Genomic DNA, 22,453 nt, shown 5'->3' with positions numbered 1-22,453 from the left:
TATTTTATTTGTATTTACTTGCACATCTTGCAACATTCTCTTGCACTATTTTCTTTCTATTCGGTTATTTCTTTCACTATTTGTATTTATTATTCTATTTTGTATTTTTATGTCCTATATATATTATGTTGCATTGTTGGAAGAGCCTATATACACTGCAGCTATTGTGCACATGACAATAAAGCCTTGAATTTTAACCAGGTAAAGATTTGCGACTGCATCTTGCGGCTGCAATGCTAAGTGACAAATCTCTCCACAGAGAGACAGAAATATAAAAACCTAGCAAAGTACTCAAAAAGGTTTCAGTTCCTGCTGTAGCAGGTGTCACAAACAGCACATTTTGCCAAAATAAAACACACACAGACTCCCAAGGTGAAAACAATACCAGCGTCGTGGGTTTTCACCTATGTTTGCCATTGACACACACAGAGCAAGTATAGCTAATCCATCCAGTCATCTATCAAATTATTATAATGTGACAAGATGTGGCCATCTGAAATGGGCCTAGCTTCACCAACAAGTTAAAGCATGATTTGTATACATTTTGGGATGCAAGCCGAACCACCTACTGGGACTGGGATATTTGGCCAAGCTTTCCTTGCAATCAGGTCCAATTTGGGGCGCTATTCATCACAAACCTTGCAAGAATTTAATTAGATTATCATAATTAAGCTTCTCATGGGCCAAGTCATTTTGGCTGGCTAAACTCTGAAATCCTCTGACTTTAATCTGCATGATCAGAGGCGATGAAGCTGAAGAACTGCATCCTGACGGCCAGAATTAATAATTTTTCCTATTGCAGCGGAAGTGCTTGCCAAGACAGAACTTTCCCCCATTGACTGAACTTTCTGAATGTTTTTTTGAGACATTTTCAGACAGCTGAAGGAACAAAAAAAACGTAAAAGGTTAACTCTCTGGTAACCACTCTGATGCCAATAGATAAATAAAAAATAACTGAAATTCCTATAATATTTTCTCTTCACCACCCCCCCCTGTGCTATAGGGTCGGGGCACTGTGGGTAGATGAAGACAAATGTGTGAGCTGCAGCCGCTGGCCAGACCGGCTGAACTGAGGGTCAAAGAGGGAGGGGTGGTGGTTATTTCGGGAGAGTTTATCAGCATGCATCCTGTCCTGTGCAGAGTGCCTGAGAGTGACATGGCAAGTGTTGAATATGAGAGAGGATGAACACACACACACACACACACACACACACACACACACACACACACACACACACACACACACACACACACACACACACACACTATTGCCCCTTCTCACCCTCCTGAGTGCCCACCCTCCGACACAGCATTCCAGTGTAGCAGATGAAGGCCAGCCTCCCTCTGTCTCCCCGTGGGTGGAGAGATTTGCCGTGGTCACAGCGAGGATCGGGAGAAAGACCTCACTCATTGATTCTTGAGTGTGAGGAACCGAGGAACAACTTTTTCACATTCATACCACACACACAGCAGGCTGTGAGCTGGGATGGTAGCTGAGGAGATTGTGGTCTCCCTCGCTGGAGGCTCCCCGTGGGGCTTCAGGCTGCAGGGTGGAGCGGAGCAGCAGAAACCTCTTCAGGTGGCTAAGGTACAGTTTGTATGTGTGCATACATTATGTCGCAGAAAAGACTTGCTGCCAAGGAAGTAACAAGAGTAGCCAGGTTTAATGGAGACTGCAGCTGTTAATTGCGGTCTCAGGCCTTGATGGTCTTGTGGTTTGCTAAGTTTGTAATCCACTCTTTGGTTATAAACTCTATAGACATTAAAAATCTGCATAAATTCACCCAGAAAACATTGTATAGGTGTCCCTCTGAGCTTTATTTTGATGCCTTTATATTTCTTCAGATGTAAAAGAAACTAAGAAATATTGTCAGTGTTATCATAACAACATTTTATTTTTTAATTTAGCAAATGTTTATCTTCTTGTTTGTTCTTAGCTCATTTTTAAAAGGCAAAATGTACAGTATTACGGAGAACATTGGTAATTGGTTTGATGAGTGATCAAAATGCTTTGAAAGCAAGTGTTATTCAGAAATGTTTTAATTTTCTTCTTTTGTTTGATTTGTTTTGACCACAAGTAATCATCCCGCTGCAACAGTAAAATTATCATATTCTCAAATGTTCTCATGCTAATTTGGTCGCAGCCAATTTTAATACCCTCTTGTGATTCTTTTGGGTTTGTAGGTAAAAGCACAACGTGAACAAATGTTTCTAGAGATTTATTCTGACACACACAGACAGACACACACACACACACACACACACACACACACACACACACACACACACACACACACACACACACACACACACACACACACATACACACACAATAATGAACATGTTTCAGATCTGTCATCGTTGCATATTTAATAGATACAATAATCCAACTTTAAGCCCCAAGGAAAATTCTCCTTTTTTCCAGTTTGATTTCTCCATAAGCTTTTTGTATCAGTGTTTATGTTTGTTGACAGTCCAGAATGTAGTCTCTAATAAGAAAATCTATTCTGGAGAGGAGGAATGCGACCTCACTCACACTGACGTTACAAAAAGTTGGCCGGTCACTCACGAGCTGTCATAACCTCTGATTTAAAATGGAGGAGGAGTGGCTCTCTTTATCCAGGATTTTAAAGCAGATAAGGTCACCTTTGATATGAGTTTGATCAGTGTGTGCTTCCTTTTGTTGCTGCATGTTGGTGTGACCTGTGTGTGTGGGTATGTTTGGTTGGGCATACCTCAGATAAGCCCATTTGGGAATGGAGCACAAACTGGAGGATAAGAATAGCTCATTTTAAGAGGAGTTGGAAGCTGAGAATGGAAAAAGTCCTCTTGTTCACACATAAAGCCCCAGATTCAAACCCTTCTTGTATCATAACTTTTTATGTGTAAGTCGGGATAAGCAGTATTGGCCCAATGTCGTTGCAATTGTTAGTATTATTTTCAGTTTTCCATCACAGGAGCGCCTGTCTTTCTTTGTCCGTTGATATTCCTGCCAGGTTTTATTTTGGGTATGTAGGGAACATATGGTGAATGACAGGCATCTCCCAGTGGAGACCAGCTGTTCAAACCCCCTCTTTCAAATGTAGGTGTGTGTGTGTGTGTGTGTGTTTGTACATTTTTATGAGTGGGAAAGTACAAGATAGGCAGCTTGTCTTTATGTGTGTGCTCCATGAGCCAGCAATGGGATTATTGGGTCAGGAGATACCGATAAAGGCAAATAGAGTCCGAGTAGGTGCGGGAACACACTTTCCATTTTTGCAGATAAGCCGTATGTATTATTAGTGTGAATATGTGAGGGGTTGAGAGGCTTTATCTTCTTCTAATAGAGGAAACTGCAATCTGGTGGACAAGAATACTTGCCTTCCCATTTATCACCCACCGCATGCAGACTTCCTGAAGGATCCTATGACATCATCTCTTAGCGACCTCCAGGAACAGCTGCATGACTTCAGGAGTTATTCTGATACACGGGGCAAGGATGGCTATGGCTAAACATTAGAGCATTAGGTCATCTGTAAGACTTTTAATGGAAGAACACTAAAGTAACACATCTGCATCACTGCCACTGAGATGGTTTAAAGCTCTAAAAGACATTCGATTCAAATGTTATAATATAAAACATTATCCATCGCAAATTGCTGGGAAGTTGTCGCACCACCAATTTGGAAGAGTTCACTTTCAAAAGTCTAAGCTAAACAATTAAATGTTTATGTTTATGTTCAACACTCAAAAAATGCTTCAGCTTGATTGGGCAGGTGCAGTTTGATAAGGTTTTTTTTACAGTCATGAAATCAGAAATATAACTATAAAGATAACGATAACAACAAGATACAAACCCAAAATAATATATAATCTGTGCATTACCAAAATGTAATCCTGAGCTCTTACACTTTCAAATCAGTGTGACATTAAATAAAATCTCTCTGTGACTTAATAGCTCAAATAACTGTACAATTTCATTCATGTATGACCTCATCACTCCTAGTAGGAAGCTGCTAAGACACAATGTTTGAAGCCACTTAAATAGAACCTATATGTGATAAAAGCATTTTTTTTCTCGTTGTGATTTTAGTTTGCAGAAAAAGAACTATTGGGGGTTGGTGCGGTGGTTAATCATTCAGCCTTGAAGATCTAAACTGTTCCTGACAACGGAAGCAAAGTATTGTTTTCAAGTAATAATACATCATATTGAGAAACTTTGATGAAAGATAGGAATAAGAGAGATTAACAAGAAGTTTTTGGAGACTTTTTGTGAAACTTAAAACAACCAAACAGAGGTTGGGGTTAGACTCCCAAATGGCTTGCAAGAAAAACAAGATAGTACATCAGAAATAACATTTATGCCACAACAAATGATATGTTGTTCTTCCTAAGTTCCTTTATTCTTAGCATTAATTTCTAGGGAAATAGTAGATATCTTCCCCGAGAAAACGTGTAGACACCTATGTCACAAATAATATAAATTATAATAAGTATTGGTAGGTGAAGATTAGATGGGAAAGTGGAAAATATTTCAATGTGTATATTCAGTATGAACCTGTTATTGATCCCTGTCTTCTTTCAGGTACGCCGGCGCAGCAAAGCGTGCAGAGCTGGCCTGAAGGAGCAAGACGAGCTGGTCGCTATTGGCGACCATACGTGTGCTGGGCTCAGTCACTCTCAGGCCATGACCCTCATAGACACGGAGAGCGCCACACTCCACCTCAGGGTCAAAAGGTCATAACATGGTCCCCCACACTGTACTTAAATCAGTCTTTCTTAGTTGAAGCTGTAACAAACAAACTAATGTGTGTTTTTCATTTTCAAAAATCAATGTTTTCAGGGCGCCTTCTGGATTCCACTCCACTCACTCCTCCGTCAGGGTCCTATCTCCCTCCGTTGTACCTTTGCCCGACCATCATTCCTCCATCCTCTCCCCCACTGGGATATACAAGGGCATCACTTCCCCTCCGGACAGCGAGGCCTACTACGGAGAGACAGACAGTGATGCCGACACACAGTCTCTCACACACCGTCGCCAACGCCGCACACCTCCTCACGCACGCTCACCTGCACGCTATGACAACCACGAAGAAGAGGAGACCTCAGAGATGAGTGGGTAAGGGACAGAGATGGAAAAGGTTTCTTTTGTTAGTCTTTAAAAAAAGCTGCAACATCATAACTGATCTATTTCTAAAAAAGCAGTGAGGGCAAAAATGTTTACATAGGCCACTTTATTTAAGTTAAATACCATAGTCTTCATATATTCTATTAAAAGTAAAAGTCCTGAATTCAAAATGTTACATAGGACAGTGCAGAAGTATCATCTGCAAAATGTATTTATGTATAAAAAGTAAAATATGCAGATTGATTCCTTTTAAAGTGCTAAAACCTTTTAATGTTGTCAATGTGAGCTAGTCAGAGAGTGGCATAAAGAGTACATTTTCCTCTGAAATGTATTTTCGTAGAAGTAAAAAGAAAATGCAACATTGAAATGCTCATAATGACAAGAGTATGTGGGAATTTTATGTATAGAAATAGAGTAAATGTACTTAGTTACTCTCCACAATTGGAGAAGAGGATATCTAGCATCTTGTTATAATCTGTGTTCTGTTGTGTCTTTCCTCTGAGGTATGAGAGCGCCACAGATGCAGGAGCTTACATGCAGGGACAGTGGGATGCTCAGTGTCTCCCTGGCGTCCCTCGCAGAGAACTAATCTACCAGCCCCTCCAAACCGAGTGGAGCACTCCCGCACACACTCTGATCCCTCACACACTCACACCGACCCCTGATCAGGGCCTGATGGAGGCGGAGGGAGAGGTAGACAGTGGGTTCCAGGAGGCAGGGGGCTGCTTTCGGCTGACCTGCCCACCACTCGTGTCTCCTGAACGGGCGAAAGAGGCCCTGATGTCAGGCTCTGGGAAACATCTGGTGCCCATGGTGGGACCCCAGCAGACCCCGGTCAGCGACGAGCTCTCCACCACCTACAAGGAAAAAGCACGGCAAGCAAGTGAGTACATCTTCAGACAAAACTACAGGAAATAATCCAAGGGAACAAGGGAAAAGAAAATTATGGAAAAATATACAGTACTTATATACATTGTGGTCGTAAACCATACAAACATATTGTTATTAACAGATGTTATTTATGAAGTACATATAAGTACAGACTTGCGATTGAAATTGATATTTTGATTCTGTGCATTCAAACTAAATATTCATTATTTTCTAAATAATACATTTGTATAAGTGGCACGCGGCTCCACAGTGAGATATTATTTCAATGCTAATTTTACTTTTACAGTTTTCAATCAAAAGAGGATAGTACACCAGCTGTTAACTTCAAACAGAAGTCATTTTAGTTTCTCATGGGGATGCAGCTACACTATTTTAGTTTAATTTAAATTCCAAAGATTCCATTGTCTTTAAGGCATCAGCTGTGTCATTTCGAGGCTTATCAATAGCTAGACCTCCTTCTAGTGGTTATTTTTTCAACCTAAGCATCGAGTTACATTTACAGACCAGTGGTGATAGGGTGAGATATACCAGACACCTGCAGAGGTATTCCACCTCCCCCTTTTTTCCCCCCTACCTCCCCCCTCTGTCCCCTCAAACAGCAGTCCATCTCCTGTCAGTATTCAGAGCATTTGCCTCACTCGCTGTATTTATAGGCATTGAAGCTTCTGATCAACAGACTGGACACAACTTTGACTTACAGTCCAAACAGCTGAATATGTGGGGTGTGTTTGCATGAATGTGTGTGTATGTGATGGCTATGGTTTAGATTTATTTTTCTGGTATTAATTAAGAAATGTTTTACTAAAATAAAAAATGGTTGCTGAAGTTCTGAAAAAGGTACAGGGAAGTGGGGCAAAAAAGTATTTAGTCAGCCACCAATTGTGCAAGTACTCCCATTTAAAAAGATGAGAGAGGCCTGTAATTTTCATCATAGGTATACCTCAACTATGAGAGACAAAATGAGAAAAAAAATCCAGGAAATCACATTGTAGGATTTTTAATGAATTTATTTTCAAATGATTGTGGAAAATAAGTATTTGGTCAATAACAAAAGTTCATCTCAATACTTTGTTACATACCCTTTGTTGGCAATGACAGAGGTCAAACGTTTTCTGTAAGTCTTCACAAGGTTTTCACACACTGTTGCTGGTATTTTGGCCCATTCCTCCATGCAGATCTCCTCTAAAGCAGTGATGTTTTGGGGCTGTCGCTGGGCAACACGGACTTTCAACTCCCTCCAAAGATTTTCTATGGGGTTGAGATCTGGAGACTGGCTAGGCCACTCCAGGACCTTGAAATGCTTCTTACGAAGCCACTCCTTCGTTGCCCTGGCGGTGTGTTTGGGATCATTGTCATGCTGAAAGACCCAGCCACGCTTCATCTTCAGTGCCCTTGCTGATGGAAGGAGGTTTTCACTCAAAATCTCATGATACATGGCCCCATTCATTCTTTCCTTTACACGGATCAGTCGTCCTGGTCCCTTTGCAGCAAAACAGCCCCAAAGCATGATGTTTCCACCCCCATGCTTCACAGTAGGTATGATGTTCTTTGGATGCAACGCCGCATTCTTTCTCCTCCAAACACGACAACTTGAGTTTTTACCAAAAAGTTCTATTTTGGTTTCATCTGACCATATGACATTCTCCCAATCCTCTTCTGGATCATCCAAATGCCCTCTAGCAAACTTCAGACGGGCATGGACATGTACTGGCTTAAGCAGGGGGACACGTCTGGAACTGCAGGATTTAAGTCCCTGGCGGCGTAGTGTGTTACTGATGGTAGCCTCTGTTACTTTGGTCCCAGCTCTCTGCAGGTCATTCACTAGGTCCCCCTGTGTGGTTCTGGGATTTTTGCTCACCGTTCTTGTGATCATTTTGACCCCACGGGGTGAGATCTTGCGTGGAGCCCCAGATGGAGGGAGATTAGCAGTGGTCTTGTATGTCTTCCATTTTCTAATAATTGCTCCCACAGTTGATTTCTTCACACCAAGCTGCTTACCTATTGCAGATTCAGTTTTCCCAGCCTGGTGCAGGTCTACAATTTTGTCTCTGGTCTCCTTTGACAGCTCTTTGGTCTTGGCCATAGTGGAGTTTGGAGTATGACTGTTTGAGGTTGTGGACAGGTGTCTTTTATACTGATAACGAGTTCAAAAAGGTGCCATTAATACAGGTAACGAGTGGAGGACAGAGGAGCCTCTTAAAGAAGAAGTTACAGGTCTGTGAGAGCCAGAATTCTTGCTTGTTTGTAGGTGACCAAATACTTATTTTACCGAGGAATTTACCAATTAATTCATTAAAAATCCTACAATGTGATTTCCTGGATTTCTTTTCTCATTCTGTCTCTCATAGTTGAGGTATACCTATGATGAAAATTACAGGCCTCTCTCATCTTTTTAAATGGGAGAACTTGCACAATTGGTGGCTGACTAAATACTTTTTTGCCCCACTGTATATACTGAGATAGAGAAAAAAGTACAAGATATGCTACTTAAAAAAAGTTTGTTTTTCAGTGTTGTTCTATATTCGCTTTCTTTATTTGTTCATTTTTTAAAAATAGTTTTATCTCTCCCTGCCTCAAAAAGGTATCATATTTAACTTTCTAATGGTAGTACATTTAAACATGTGGAAGTACATGATGCTTTATATTTAGAAAAAACAACTGGAAACCAATAGATAATTGATAAAGGAAAGCATTTGTCTGTTGCAGCCCGACATAATTCCTAATGTTTTGAAGAGATGTATTTCAAAGAAATGCTTTGACATTCGGGGAATCACACGTCTTACTGAAAGTTTGATGAGAACATCGATAAGATTGAGGGATTTAGCCTAGCTTAGCATCAAGATTTGGAACAGGGAGGAACAGCTAGAAAGGCTCTGTCCAATGGTAACACAATCGGACTGCAAACACCTCTATAGCTCACCTCTATTATCTCATACATACAAAAACCAAGGTATTAAAAAGTCAATTTTTGCCATTTTGTAGGCAAATGTTAAGTCTAATATCTCACTAAGAAGCATATAGAAGAAGAGTATTTCCCCTAAATCTCGAACAATTCCTTAATCTCCGAAGTTTGATGTACCCTGTCTGGTTAACCTATCAGTATACCAGGACATTGCAGCTGATCAAACTGAATAGCTATGCACTGACCGAGTTGAGACTTCAGATGAGCGAATGTTGCAGTAAAGAGGGATCTATCATCCGGTGCAACAGGCTGAAAGACTTAGGTTAGGGCTTTACTCTAGGACAACTGATGACCTAGTCTGGTGTTCAGGGACCTGCCCTTTCTCACGTTACACACACACACACACACACACACACACACACACACACACACACACACACACACACACACACACACACACACACACACACACACACACAAACACACAAACACACACACACACACACACACACACACACACACACACACACACACACACACACACACACATACATTGGCGCTGTGTGCGTGCAGTATTTGTGTGAAGTTTCAGCAGCAGAGAACGGCACATCAGTAAGAGTTATGACCAAGCTCTCCCTAACCTCTATAAACTATAATTAGGTTTATGATCTAATAAACACACACATTGACACACACACACTGGATGACACTGCTCTCTGAATATCCTCTGGTGAGGGGTCTTCCTGTCCTTGTGTTCCTGTGTGTGTGTGTGCGTGCGTGCGTGCGTGTTTGTGTTTGTGTGTGTGTGTGTGTGTGTGTGTGTGTGTGTGTGTGTGTGTGTGTGTGTGTGTGTGTGTGTGTGTGTGTGTGTGTGTGTGTGTGTTTGTGTGAGACAGAGACAGGACAGGTGTTTGATGCCTGTCAGACCGACAGGAATAGTGGGTTGACATCATGTGTTGATTTGGGTTACTGGACTCAGACAAAGGTCTTTACATGGGCTGTGCCCTGAGGGGAGAGCGCGAAGACAGAGATTCCCCCTTCAGAGTAGAACTGGACTCTGTGAGGGTATGTGTGGGAGGGCCTGAGGGAGTTTGAGGATACACACACACACACATCCACTTTCCCATCTGAGATGAGGGACCTCATATCTACTTCAGGTTCAGACCTAGGTGGACATAGAATCCCACACACCGTGTATGCAGGTAAGACCCTTGTAAGATCCTTTTGTACAGGCAGATTCACTCACATTAGAAGTTGTCGGTTTGAAATGTATTGCCATGTTTATAAAATGAAGAGGAATTAGTAAGCTTTATGCTCCGTCTGCACCTTTGAAGATTGACCTCAGATAGTTCATCTTATTTTGTAGTGTTTAATTGTAAAGAAAAATCATATAAGCTTTTATGTCAACTAGCAGTGCTTTATCTACTTGAGGAAGTTGTGTTGCTTATTATGGGTCAGAATTGATAATTATTGAACCAAATAACAAATGATCGTTAGCTATGTTTGGCAGCTTGGCTCTACGGTAGGCAAAGGTGGTCTGCCTGTTAGTTGGTTGGTGTGTCAACAACTTAAGTTGGGAATGAGATATCTCAACAAATACTTGATGGATGGGATAACATTTCTGTTCTTGAGTGATTTTTTTTTGTTGAAAGAATTGATTATCATGACATTTCATCTATATTCTATGTTGCCCTGAGAATGAATTGCTTTTTGTTGATCTCTTAATCTTTCACCTAGTGCTATGATTGGGTTAAACCATATACTGTGATGTATGACCAAATACCTGCAAAAAGAATAACATCCTCTACAGCCACGCAACTTGTTGTTGGTTAGTGCTAATGACCAAATGCCCTAAAGCTAAACTAAGATGTGTTTTGCTTCCAGTTCAACTCCAAAACAGTTTTAAACCTGGTTAAATCAAGTCTTTGTTAGGATACTTTACAGCTTTTCAACTGAAATATCAAGTTTCATACTGTGTGTGTGTGTGTGTGTGTGTGTGTGTGTGTGTGTGTGTGTGTGTGTGTGTGTGTGTGTGTGTGTGTGTGGCTATGTCTTAGTGAGCTTGACTTTATGAACGTTTTTTTATGTATGTGTGTGCGTACACAGGGTGCATTAATATATAGTTACAGTGGGGCAAAAAAGTATTTAGTCAGCCACCAATTGTGCAAGTTCTCCCATTTAAAAAGATGAGAGAGGCCTGTAATTTTCATCATAGGTATACCTCAACTATGAGAGACAAAATGAGAAAAAAAATCCAGAAAATCACATTGTAGGATTTTTAAAGAATTAATTTTCAAATTATTGTGGAAAATAAGTATTTGGTCAATAACAAAAGTTCATCTCAATACTTTGTTATATACCCTTTGTTGGCAATGACAGAGGTCAAACGTTTTCTGTAAGTCTTCACAAGGTTTTCACACACTGTTGCTGGTATTTTGGCCCATTCCTCCATGCAGATCTCCTCTAAAGCAGTGATGTTTTGGGGCTGTCACTGGGCAACACAGACTTTCAACTCCCTCCAAAGATTTTCTATGGGGTTGAGATCTGGAGACTGGCTAGGCCACTCCAGGACCTTGAAATGCTTCTTACGAAGCCACTCCTTCGTTGCCCTGGCGGTGTGTTTGGGATCATTGTCATGCTGAAAGACCCAGCCACGCTTCATCTTCAGTGCCCTTGCTGATGGAAGGAGGTTTTCATTCAAAATCTCACGATACATGGCCCCACTCATTCTTTCCTCTCCACGGATCAGTCGTCCTGGTCCCTTTGCAGAAAAACAGCCCCAAAGCCTGATGTTTCCACCCCCATGCTTCACAGTAGGTATGGTGTTCTTTGGATGCAACTCTGCATTCTTTCTCCTCCAAATACGACGAGTTGAGTTTTTACCAAAAAGTTCTATTTTGGTTTCATCTGACCATATGACATTCTCCCAATTCTCTTCTGGATCATCCAAATGCCCTCTAGCAAACTTCAGATGGGCCTGGACATGTACTGGCTTAAGCAGGGGGACACGTCTGGAACTGCAGGATTTAAGTCCCTGGCGGCGTAGTGTGTTACTGATGGTAGCCTCTGTTACTTTGGTCCCAGCTCTCTGCAGGTCATTCACTAGGTCCCCCCGTGTGGTTCTGGGATTTTTGCTCATCGTTCTTGTGATCATTTTGACCCCACGGGGTGAGATCTTGCGTGGAGCCCCAGATCGAGGGAGATTAGCAGTGGTCTTGTATGTCTTCCATTTTCTAATAATTGCTCCCACAGTTGATTTCTTCACACCAAGCTGCTTACCTATTGCAGATTCAGTTTTCCCAGCCTGGTGCAGGTCTACAATTTTGTCTCTGGTCTCCTTTGACAGCTCTTTGGTCTTGGCCATAGTGGAGTTTGGAGTATGGCTGTTTGAGGTTGTGGACAGGTGTCTTTTATACTGATAACGAGTTCAAAAAGGTGCCATTAATACAGGTAACGAGTGGAGGACAGAGGAGCCTCTTAAAGAAGAAGTTACAGGTCTGTGAGAGCCAGAAATCTTGCTTGTTTGTAGGTGACCAAATACTTATTTTACCGAGGAATTTACCAATTAATTCATTAAAAATCCTACAATGTGATTTTCTGGATTTGTTTTCTCATTCTGTCTCTCATAGTTGAAGTGTACCTATGATAAAAATTACAGGCCTCTCTCATCTTTTTAAATGGGAGAACTTGCACAATTGGTGGCTGACTAAATACTTTTTTGCCCCACTGTATGTATGGAGGATGTTCTGTAACGTGAGCCAAAAAGACATACAGTAAAGACTCAAATAGCCTTGGACTAAGCAGATATACAGACTGTGCTCACACATACAGGCAAGAACAAGCAACCTTACACTTTGTAGCGTGTGTGACTAAACTCTTGAGAGAAGCAGGAATTCTTTGTTTCAAATCCACAACACACACACACACACACACACACACACACACACACACACACACACACACACACACACACACACACACACACACACACACACACACACACACACACACACACACACACACACACACACACACACACACACACACACACACATCCATCACTGGTTATCCTCACTTTATCATTATTGTATAAATCAGCCTCTGTTGTAGTCAGTGACGACAACAGAGGCTGATTTATAATCCCTGGTTTGTTTCCTCTCTCCTGGTTAGGGTTAGATCCCTGGTTTGTTTCCTCTCTCCTTCAATACCTTTATGATCTGTCTCTCTTTCCTCTTCCTGTCTTTCAGAGTTGCAGCGAGGCGAGAGTGTGGTGGAGAAACAGGTCAAAGAAGCTCGCACCAAATGTCGCTCTATTGCCTCTTTGCTGACTGATGCTCCCAACCCCAACTCGAAAGGGGTGCTTATGTTCAAGAAACGCCGTCAAAGAGCCAAGAAATACACGCTTACCTGCTTTGGAAAAGCTGAGGGAGATAGAGGAGGGGATACAGAAGGAGACACAGGAGGGGAGACAGAGGAGGAAGGAGGAAGCTCCATACTGAGTGGCTCTGAAGTTGATGAAGAGGGATTCTCAGCATCATTTGACCCTACCTGGGACACTGGTTATCTAGACCTGCTGGACAGGAAGAGCTCTGCCTGCCCGTCAACCACCCCAACAACTCCAACTACGCCAACAGCCAATCGCAGCCTAGGGCTGGACATCTCAGCCTATCATACTCCAGAACTTTTAACATCTGTCAATCAAAGCCCAGGGTTGGATTTCACAGTGTTGGAGAGCTCAGCCTATCACGGTGCAAGGCTGGAGAGCGGCATTACCAAGCAGCCAATCAGTAACCACGCTGCACAAATGTGTCCTCCACCTGTGGCTATGACCAATGGGGGGTCAGTAGCTGTAAGTAGGGCTAGTGTCATTCTGAGCCCATCTCAGACGCCCTTTCAAAATCAAAACGGGCAACATGACAACCCTGACCCTTTTCCTAACCTAATCTCAGTCCAAGCACAATGACAGACTCAGACCAACACCTTAATCTAGGTGTTCTGAACCGCACTGCGCGCCCCTTCACCCCAGGCCCTTCCTGTTCTCGTCCATCTGTAACCTCTGTGATGTTCCGACCTCCCCAACCCAAACCTACAGTTGTGGCCATGACAACCAAACCAGTGGCGGCCGTCTCCATGGTAAATCTCCAACCTACTCGGATTGCACCAGGACCTGATGCAAGGAGAGCGGTTTCTAGCACCTCTCTGTACATCCCTGCAAGAAACAACATCCACAGTCCCCCGCCTGTTAACTGTCTGCCCTCCTCTCTTTCTTCAGCACAGCTCTCCCAGCCTGCCACAAACCCACCCGCATTAACCCCTCAGCCCGCAGGGAATGCTTACCCTTCTGCCCCGTACTCTCCTTTGACAGCTCAGAGTACCCTGTTTTGTCCATCACCTGCTCAACCTTTTTCCCCTCCAGCTCCACAGCCATTCACTTGTTCTCCTGCTCCTACTTATCCAGCTTCCTCCACCTACATCTCCGCCCCTCCCATTTCCCAACTGTATCCACCTGATCTGACTCAGGTCCCCTTCCATACCCAGCCTACTGCTCCTACTCCTCCAACCCAAACTTCTCAATTTCTACCTGTCCACCCCTACATCAACATGACAGGCTCTGCAACTCCTGGCCCACATGCTGTCACTGTGTCACCTCTGCAAGCTCCTGCCGCTGATTCTCTGGCAACACGAGAAGAGCGTATTGCAGTCCCTGCCGCTCGCACCGGCATCCTGCATGATGCCCGTCGTCGTAGCAGCAACAAGAAGCCAATGTTCTGTGCAGTCCAGAACAAAGATGTAAATCCAAACCCAGACCTACTGTCGATGGTCCAGAACATGGATGTTCATTTTGGGAGAACCCCTGGTGCTGAACCTACAGCTACACCCAGTGGGGAAACCGGACATGAGTCAGGGCCAGAGGAGGACTGGCTGAGGCTGGGGGCAGAGGCCTGCAACTTCATGCAGGCTCAGCGAAGACCCAAGCCACCCCCTGTAGCCCCCAAACCCCAAGCCCCTCAGGTGCCACAGCTGGCCGGAAAGGGAGGTGAGCTGTTTGCCCGCAGGCAGAACAGGATGGATCGGTATGTTGTGGAGCGATCTCCCTCTGTTGCTGCAGTGCCTTACTCCCCTGCCCAGATGAGGGAGCCCTCACCAACACCTTCTCTTCCTTCCACCTGGAAGTACTCCTCCAACATCCGTGCTCCTCCTCCTATCAGCTACAACCCCCTTCTGTCTCCCTCCTGCCCTCTGAAGGCCCAGAAGAAGCCTGAGGTCACAAAGTCTGGGGTGGCTGGATCTAAAGGGCAAAAAAAGGGTCTCAAGTCTGTTGACATTATGAGCCACCAACCCTACCAGCTCAACTCTTCTTTGTTCAGCTATGGCGGTGGCGTTCCCCAGGACACCTCCACCTATCAGCAGCAGGGAGGAATGACCAAGGGCCCTCAGAAGACAGCACGAGTATATGAGGTAAAGCGCTTCTCCACGCCTCCACCAACATCCACAGGGCCTGCTCTCAAAGTTATTGTACCTCGATCGGCTACAACACTCGGAGAACCGATGTGGCGCCCTGATGTCACCTCTCCTCCACTCACTGCTGGCCCAGTCCCCTACCAACCCTATCAACCTCAGTGGGCCACGTCCCCTCTTTCTCCCCCACCTCCCCCTGCCCCTACAGCTCCACTTCCTCAACTACCCACCTTCTCAGCTGCTCCTGCTCCAAATCAAGTACCTACTTTCTGCCACCTCCCACCCGCCAACTCTGCGCAGGCCAACAGGCAGTTTAAAAGCGCACCAGATTTGAGTCCAATCGGCCCCAATGGTTCTTCTCGGCCAGCACCCTGCAGCACTCTACCTAACAGAGTTCCCAGGCCCAGGTTCAGCACTTCAAACATGGGTTTGCAGCCTAGTGTCTGGCGCCCTGGATCCACTATGCACTGAACAGACTCTGGACTGCACATTATTAACCATGGCTCTTTGAGAACAGAGAGCCACATTTTCTAAATAGGTCCATGTTTTTTTTAGTATTGTGACATTGTTATTCATGGCTGCAACTGTGGGTTTTACCAGCCACATTTTATCAAAAGATCTGTTTGGATTAGCCACCCATGTAGCACATTTTATCGCACGCATTTAATCTTGTTGTTTTTTTCCCCCCAATGCTTTAGCTGTAGCTAGAGGGAACATTGTGCAGTCAATGTGGTGTGGAAACCAGAGAAAAGTAAAATGTAGAACAGCAGATTGAAAGAACAGTAAATGGAGGGTGAAACTGAAGTGAAGTTCTGTAAATATTGTATTAAATGATGAAGAATTAAGTTTTAACATAAAAAGAAGAATAGAGGATGTGAAAAGATAAAACTGTTGTGAGAGAGATGAGCCAAATAATGGAAAAGGATGGAAAGGAAGCACAGATGAAGTGACAAGAAACATATCGGGTGTGAAAGGTGGGGATTTTAATTACAACTTCACAATCTACAAAATATCCGAATGTACTGTACCGGTCACTGTACCTGTACCCTATCATGCCATCCAGCATAAACATATCAGAAAAGGTGCTTTATTAACAGATTTGAAGGAGTTCCTACTAGTGTTATTCCCCCTCTGTTATATATATTTTAAGGATTTGTGTTTGATGATTCTGCGTGCCTTTTTTTAGTTGCTATCTGCAGCAATGTGTGTTTTGTTTTCTGTAGGTTCTCATAGGGCAAGGAGCACAGCTGCCTCGAAGAAGGAAGCCTTTTACAGTAGTCTTGATTTCCGATCTGTAGATATGAAATAAGAGATGTATAACCTGTCGGTTTAGCTGTTTTCCACATTCACATGCGGTTGAATAAAAATAGACATGACTCACTTCAGCTGTCACTCTGTTTCTGTCTGTGTCACCCAGCCCTACAATACCCTATATCTTCCTCTCAATCATTTTCTCCATGTTTCTCTCTTTCAGGCATTTACTGACTCTTCTAATAGCTTAATTGCTCTTTGGGGATTTTGAAGAACAAATACATAGGCTTTGAAGTGGTAGTTCCGGCATCAATAAATGTTTTTCTTTTACTTTCACCACATGGAGGCACTGTAGGATTTACAATCTAGACATGTTGCATCACTACAGTTTATGGTGTGTCTCCTTTGTGAGTTTACATAACTAGAAAGTGCACGTTAGACCTTTAACAAAACAGTAATACATCCGGCAGGGAGGGAGGGTGGGGGGCATGGTTTACATTTTATATCCTTTATTCTATCATTCATCTTAAAAATCTTTTCTAGATCCTTACATAGAGGGCTATATTTAGTAATCCGGTTGAATGAATAGATACAAAATGTCAATTGCATTTATCTCTATTCATGATTTTATATTCTGTTCCTGATAATCGCAGTCGAACACATCTTTGCAGGATTGTTGGCCTCCTTTTTAGAGCAGTTTAAATATGCCGACTGATGGCCTTGGAGCTGTGAAACCCAACCACAACCACAGAAAGGGATCTAACCTATGACACCTGACTGAGATCAGGTGACAGATGGGGCTAACTTTAGCTGCTAACCTTAGTCCTGTTCTGGTCCACTGGTAAGTTTAGCTGCTGTGCTAGTAGTTGGTACAACACACACACACACACACACACACACACACACACACACACACACACACACACACACACACACACACACACACACACACACACACACACACACACACACACACACACACACACACACAAAACGAGCAGACAAACTGGGTCACTAACATTTTGAAATACACAAAAGCAGTAACTGCACTTATAGTACTGACTAGCGGCTCTTTCAACTCTTTGCCAATTACCAAATTAATTCTGCACGCACGCACGCTCACATACAGGCACGCACGTACACACATGTACACACACACACACACACACACACACACACAAACACACACACACACATATACCATTTCACCTTTTTTTGAAGCTGTTAATCTCCAGCTATTTGGTTCGGTACTAAACTCTTAACTCCGATTTCCTTTTTACAATGTGATTGAAAGCAGAGGGGAAGTGCCACCTTGTACATCCTGTCTCCTCCCGATGCTTTCCCAGTGTGTCTTTACTTACATTGTGTTTTTGGGTTAACAGAGTCAAATGTCTAGGGTAGGGGTTTAGGGGAAGGTCAGATAATAATAATGTGTGTCAATCATTTTATTCGGTAATCTAAGACTAAATATTAATGAATAACCATTGACTGATCTGTTTGGCTTCATGTACTGTAACTAAAAGGACATTTTTAATAAGCAGACAGCTTGGTAATAAACCTTCTAACTGGGAGTTAAAGACTGATGGATTTATAACCAAGCTACACACACATCTCTATCAAGGACACCTGGCCTGTCCAATTTCAGGACTGCCACACTGCACCACTGATTTTTATCTGTGCTAGTGGCATGGCTCTAAGCATAGCAATCTTAAAGGGACTGTCGCAAATGGTGCTTGGTTGACTCACCACTATTGTCCAGACTGCAATTTCTTAACAGCTATTAGATGCCATTAAAACATTTCGGACTCTTTTGTTCCCCAAAGAATAATTCCTACATAGACTTGGTGAATATTATTATACAGTATTTAGCACCACCGGCAGGTTTACGTTATCCTGTGAAATATCTTAACAACTAGTAGATGGATAAGTGTGATGTTCCCCTTGGGATGACATGTAATGAGTTTGGTGAGCCTTTAACTTTTCAAATGTTCACTTGTTTAATACATTGGGGAATGACCGAATACCTGCAAAACTGAAAAAGTATTTCCCATTAGCCTTAGATGTACCTTTGTTAAGTGCGAAACAACAAATGTTTACAAGCGTACCATTTTAAACTTCGATAGTGAACGTGGCTAACATTAAACCTGCTAAACATCACAATGTTAGCATCGTCATAGTGAGCATGTTTGCATGCTAGCTGTCCTAAATAAACCCGCACGCAGCCACTGGTGTGTCCATTGACAGAAATGTGTTTATTTCTGCAGAAACAAACTTTGCCTTTTAAGTCGATACGCCAAATGTGTTAATAAATGCTTGGCCATTCACACAGGAAAAACCCATTATCATTCATTTGGAGTGGTGTGTCTGGGCACCTGATTATGTAGGCCGTCATTCACTCTCTTTTAGCTATATTTTTTGTCTCTACTGACTCCTGAGCAACCACTTTCACCATTGTATTAAACATTTTCATTTGAATATATAAAAGCTGCTTAAATCTCTAACTCAAAAGCAGGGGGACTGACAAGAAACTGTCACTGTAGCCGCGAGCAAACAAGGCATGAAGTCACAACATTTTGTATGCTGGAGGAGGATATGAACAGAGACTATGAGAGGGGGAGAAAGACACATCAACAAAAGCATAAATGCCCTTAAGAACATTACCACCAAGAGACACGGGAAGAAGGTAACTGCTAGAAAGATGTTTTCTATTGTCATCTTATCAAAGCTGCTGTTGTTTCCCTGGGATTTGAAGGGATGGGACAAATGATTCCGGTGTGGAATTCAATGAAATCCTCATGCTGATCCTTATTAATTTTACTAGCATCTGCTGACTTTCACAATCAGGATTAAAAAATGTACATGCTTCCTATGATACCATTACATACCTTCCTTCCCATAGCCCTGGTTATTCTGACGACAAAAAATATGAGATACCAACAGGTTATATTTTTAAAGCCACCTTTCCCACTCGATGCAAAAAATACCATCCCAACTGTCAAATCAAAAACTGCAAACCCAGCATGCTCGTGGACATTTTTTCTATTGGAAAAGGGTATCAGTTAAACATCATCTTAAAATGTGTAATTTATTCTTACATTTTTGTTCATAGATCCACTTGATACTGTATATTAAAAAATAAAAACAACATTGTCAGTTGTCAACCTTGGAACTTGTAACACCACACCCGCTTCTCTACCCCCTACCCAACTAAATCCCCCCCACCCCCCCAGCCACCAAGCCCCCCAACCCTGAGGCCAGGTCCATAGCACTGGAGCAGCCCTACTGATAGGGTTTCACTCTCTTCTGGGCGAAGAGGACGGCAGGCAGTATAATACAAACTCTTGGACACAAATCTACCTGGAAATCTATATTCCTCTTCCTCTGAGCAACACCTTTTTTCTGGGACCTACTGTGACCTGTGGATACTTGGGTCTTAGGTAAGAACTTAGAGAAGTGATAATGTGTGACCGCAGCAATAAAGGCATTTCTCTCACACGTGCCTCGAGTGTTTGTGGAGTATCTGGCACTGATGCTCACAGAGTTGTCAAATAATTCTAGATCCTATTTAAATACAGTGAGACAGTTCAATTCAAGTCATGTGGTATTAGGATTTTGGCCGTGGCCTGTGGATGCCTTAGTATTTTGAATACATTAATGAATGAAAAGAGAAGCAGATGCTCTACTTCTAATTATATAGACTGTTTGTTTTTTTAAATGTCCCAGAAATTGCTAAAGAAAGGCTTTACATCAAACTTAATTTGACCAGTTTACTGTAGATTTACATTTTGTCGGGTACAACATTGCTTCAATTGTAATTATTTCTAAATCATAAGTGCCAGATGGTAGATTTCTTCCCTCAGCTTTTACTGTACTTAACACTGTGGTAGGTGGGGAATGTGGCCTCCTGCATTGGAGTTTTAGGTCCGCGGGTATCTATGTGTGTATTTGGGAATGTGCTTACTGATGCCCTTTTGCCCTTCCTCCCCAGCTGTCTCCTCGAGATTTATCAGGAGCTAAAATCGGCTGGTCTGGTGGGGGGGTGGGGTTCAGCACCATAGGAGCGCCTCTTCTCTCAGAGAGGTGGTAACTAGACCCAGGCCCCCCAGCATAGCAAGTTACTACCTCCATCTTGCCTTTTCCCAGAACATCCAAAAACACCTGTAATCCCCAGTTTTAATCCACGGCAAATGACTCACATTAATCACAAGAGAAAAGCTTTTTGAGTGCAAATCCGTGAGTGTGAGTGTGTGTGTGCTGGTACATTTAAATGTATGTACACTCCCACTCCTCCGCTATATAACATGGGTACATAAAAATAGCGCATAGAACTGAATCCCAGGATAGGAAATGAGCTTCAATTACAGCAGATGAAAAGCAATTACATTAACTGTCTCCCTGCAGACGGGCCAGCCAGCTTTTTCTCTTGTAGTGAGACTCACCTCCAGCCTTACATAATTGCTTTCGACCCTGCTAACAGCAACATACTGCCAGCCCCCATTTGAGTGGTTAGCCAAGAGAGACACGAGCTGCCACTGAGAATGGGCGTCTTCTAGGGCATACGGGGGGGGGGGGGGGGGGGGGCGGATATACACAATGGTGTGTTTAAGATTACGGAACCCAGTGAGGTTTCTGCTGTAGCTTGCTAGAAATTGGGATGTGATTTGGGACCTAATTGTACAGAAACATCTTGGAAGTCAAGAGAGACTTATTTTTAGAACAATTTATACAAACACTTTCATGGTATCACATTTCACTGCTGCTAATTCTGTCATGCTCTCTGTTGGACCCCCGAGAGACCAAAAACAATCGAGCATTGGGGTATAATACTAAATGATCATTTAAGTCTGTCTCACACTTTAAATTCGATTCAATTAATGATAGATCACAAGTTAAGTCAAGCCAATTTATTTACAGGGCATAACCAAATAACCATAACCAAATGTTTGATTTATATGCTAGTAGAATTACAATTAAAACACACTATAATCATCAGTAATCTTCACTGATCTGAGACCACTTTATATCGTAAATGTAGTTTTGATTCATTCTTTCAATTTGTGTGTGATTAACACACTGTAAACATTCCCCTAGGCAGGACAGTCTCCTGTTAACACAGCACAATATAAATAGCCTTTTAAAGTTATTATTTTAAACAGCTGCCTATTTTACAACCTCCAGCATAACATTCAAATGGAGTCATGTTACTGGTCACCTGATGAATGTTAATCCAATATTCTCGCTATTTAAGATCAGTTTTGGTCTCCACCAATCTCTTTAGCTGCTTAATGCTACGCTTTTTTCACTAGCTAGTTGCTAACCTTTTCCGTCTGTAGTTTGGGGATTGGGCAGGTGGTGCACAGTTGGATGAGCATTATGGGTTAAAACACTGAGCTGGGTAGGACACTGCAGAGTAGGTTGAAAATTCTCTGCATTAAGTCAATTGATCAAATGTTAGTTCAAAAATATTGATTAGTGCAGCTTTAAGTCTTTAGATCTTAAAGAAATCTCAATATTCAGATGATCATTGCAGGTCAAAGATCTGGAAATAGCTAGTCAAGATTTAAGAAATTATGTTAAAATGTGGTTTTCTCCTTTTGAAATGAATGTGTTTTTCTTTTCTGTGTAAAAACAGCTGCAATTCTTTCCCAGAAAAAAAGATGAACCACAATGACAATTATTTTTGATGAGGTCATAATTTGACTTTTTTGTCTTTTAGCCATGCTTCCCACGACTCCTGCCCCTCCTAACAAGAGGAAGAAGGCCAACAAGATAATCACTGACCTGTCCAACATCACCCAGGATGGTAAAACACACACACACACACACACACACACACACACACA

At 42.6% G+C, this 22,453-nt stretch overlaps 2 protein-coding genes across 3 annotated transcripts in view; both read left to right on the top strand.

The window, feature by feature from the left end:
• The first annotated feature begins 1,333 nt into the window (after nt 1-1,333).
• On the top strand, nt 1,334-16,739 carry synpo2lb (synaptopodin 2-like b). Its single transcript, XM_063894180.1, is given in 6 exon segments — nt 1,334-1,588; nt 4,565-4,716; nt 4,823-5,098; nt 5,611-5,990; nt 13,148-13,836; nt 13,839-16,739. Coding segments are annotated over 6 exon segments (3,591 nt in total). The 5' UTR covers nt 1,334-1,486; the 3' UTR covers nt 15,831-16,739.
• Nucleotides 16,740-19,862: 3,123 nt separating this feature from the next.
• Nucleotides 19,863-22,453, top strand: part of myoz1b (myozenin 1b) — an 8,012-nt gene continuing 5,421 nt past the window's right edge. For both annotated transcript variants that reach the window (XM_063893565.1, XM_063893564.1), the window contains exons 1-2: nt 19,863-20,047; nt 22,327-22,413. In XM_063893565.1, the coding sequence (XP_063749635.1) occupies nt 22,329-22,413 (85 nt within the window). In that variant the 5' untranslated portion in view covers nt 19,863-20,047; nt 22,327-22,328. The remainder of the gene's footprint in view (nt 20,048-22,326; nt 22,414-22,453) is intronic.

This window comes from Eleginops maclovinus, chromosome 10 (genome assembly GCF_036324505.1).
Source record: "Eleginops maclovinus isolate JMC-PN-2008 ecotype Puerto Natales chromosome 10, JC_Emac_rtc_rv5, whole genome shotgun sequence".
NCBI lineage: Eukaryota > Metazoa > Chordata > Actinopteri > Perciformes > Eleginopidae > Eleginops > Eleginops maclovinus.
Note: the sequence above shows the minus strand (reverse complement) of the source record. Positions and strands in the feature narration are given on the sequence as shown.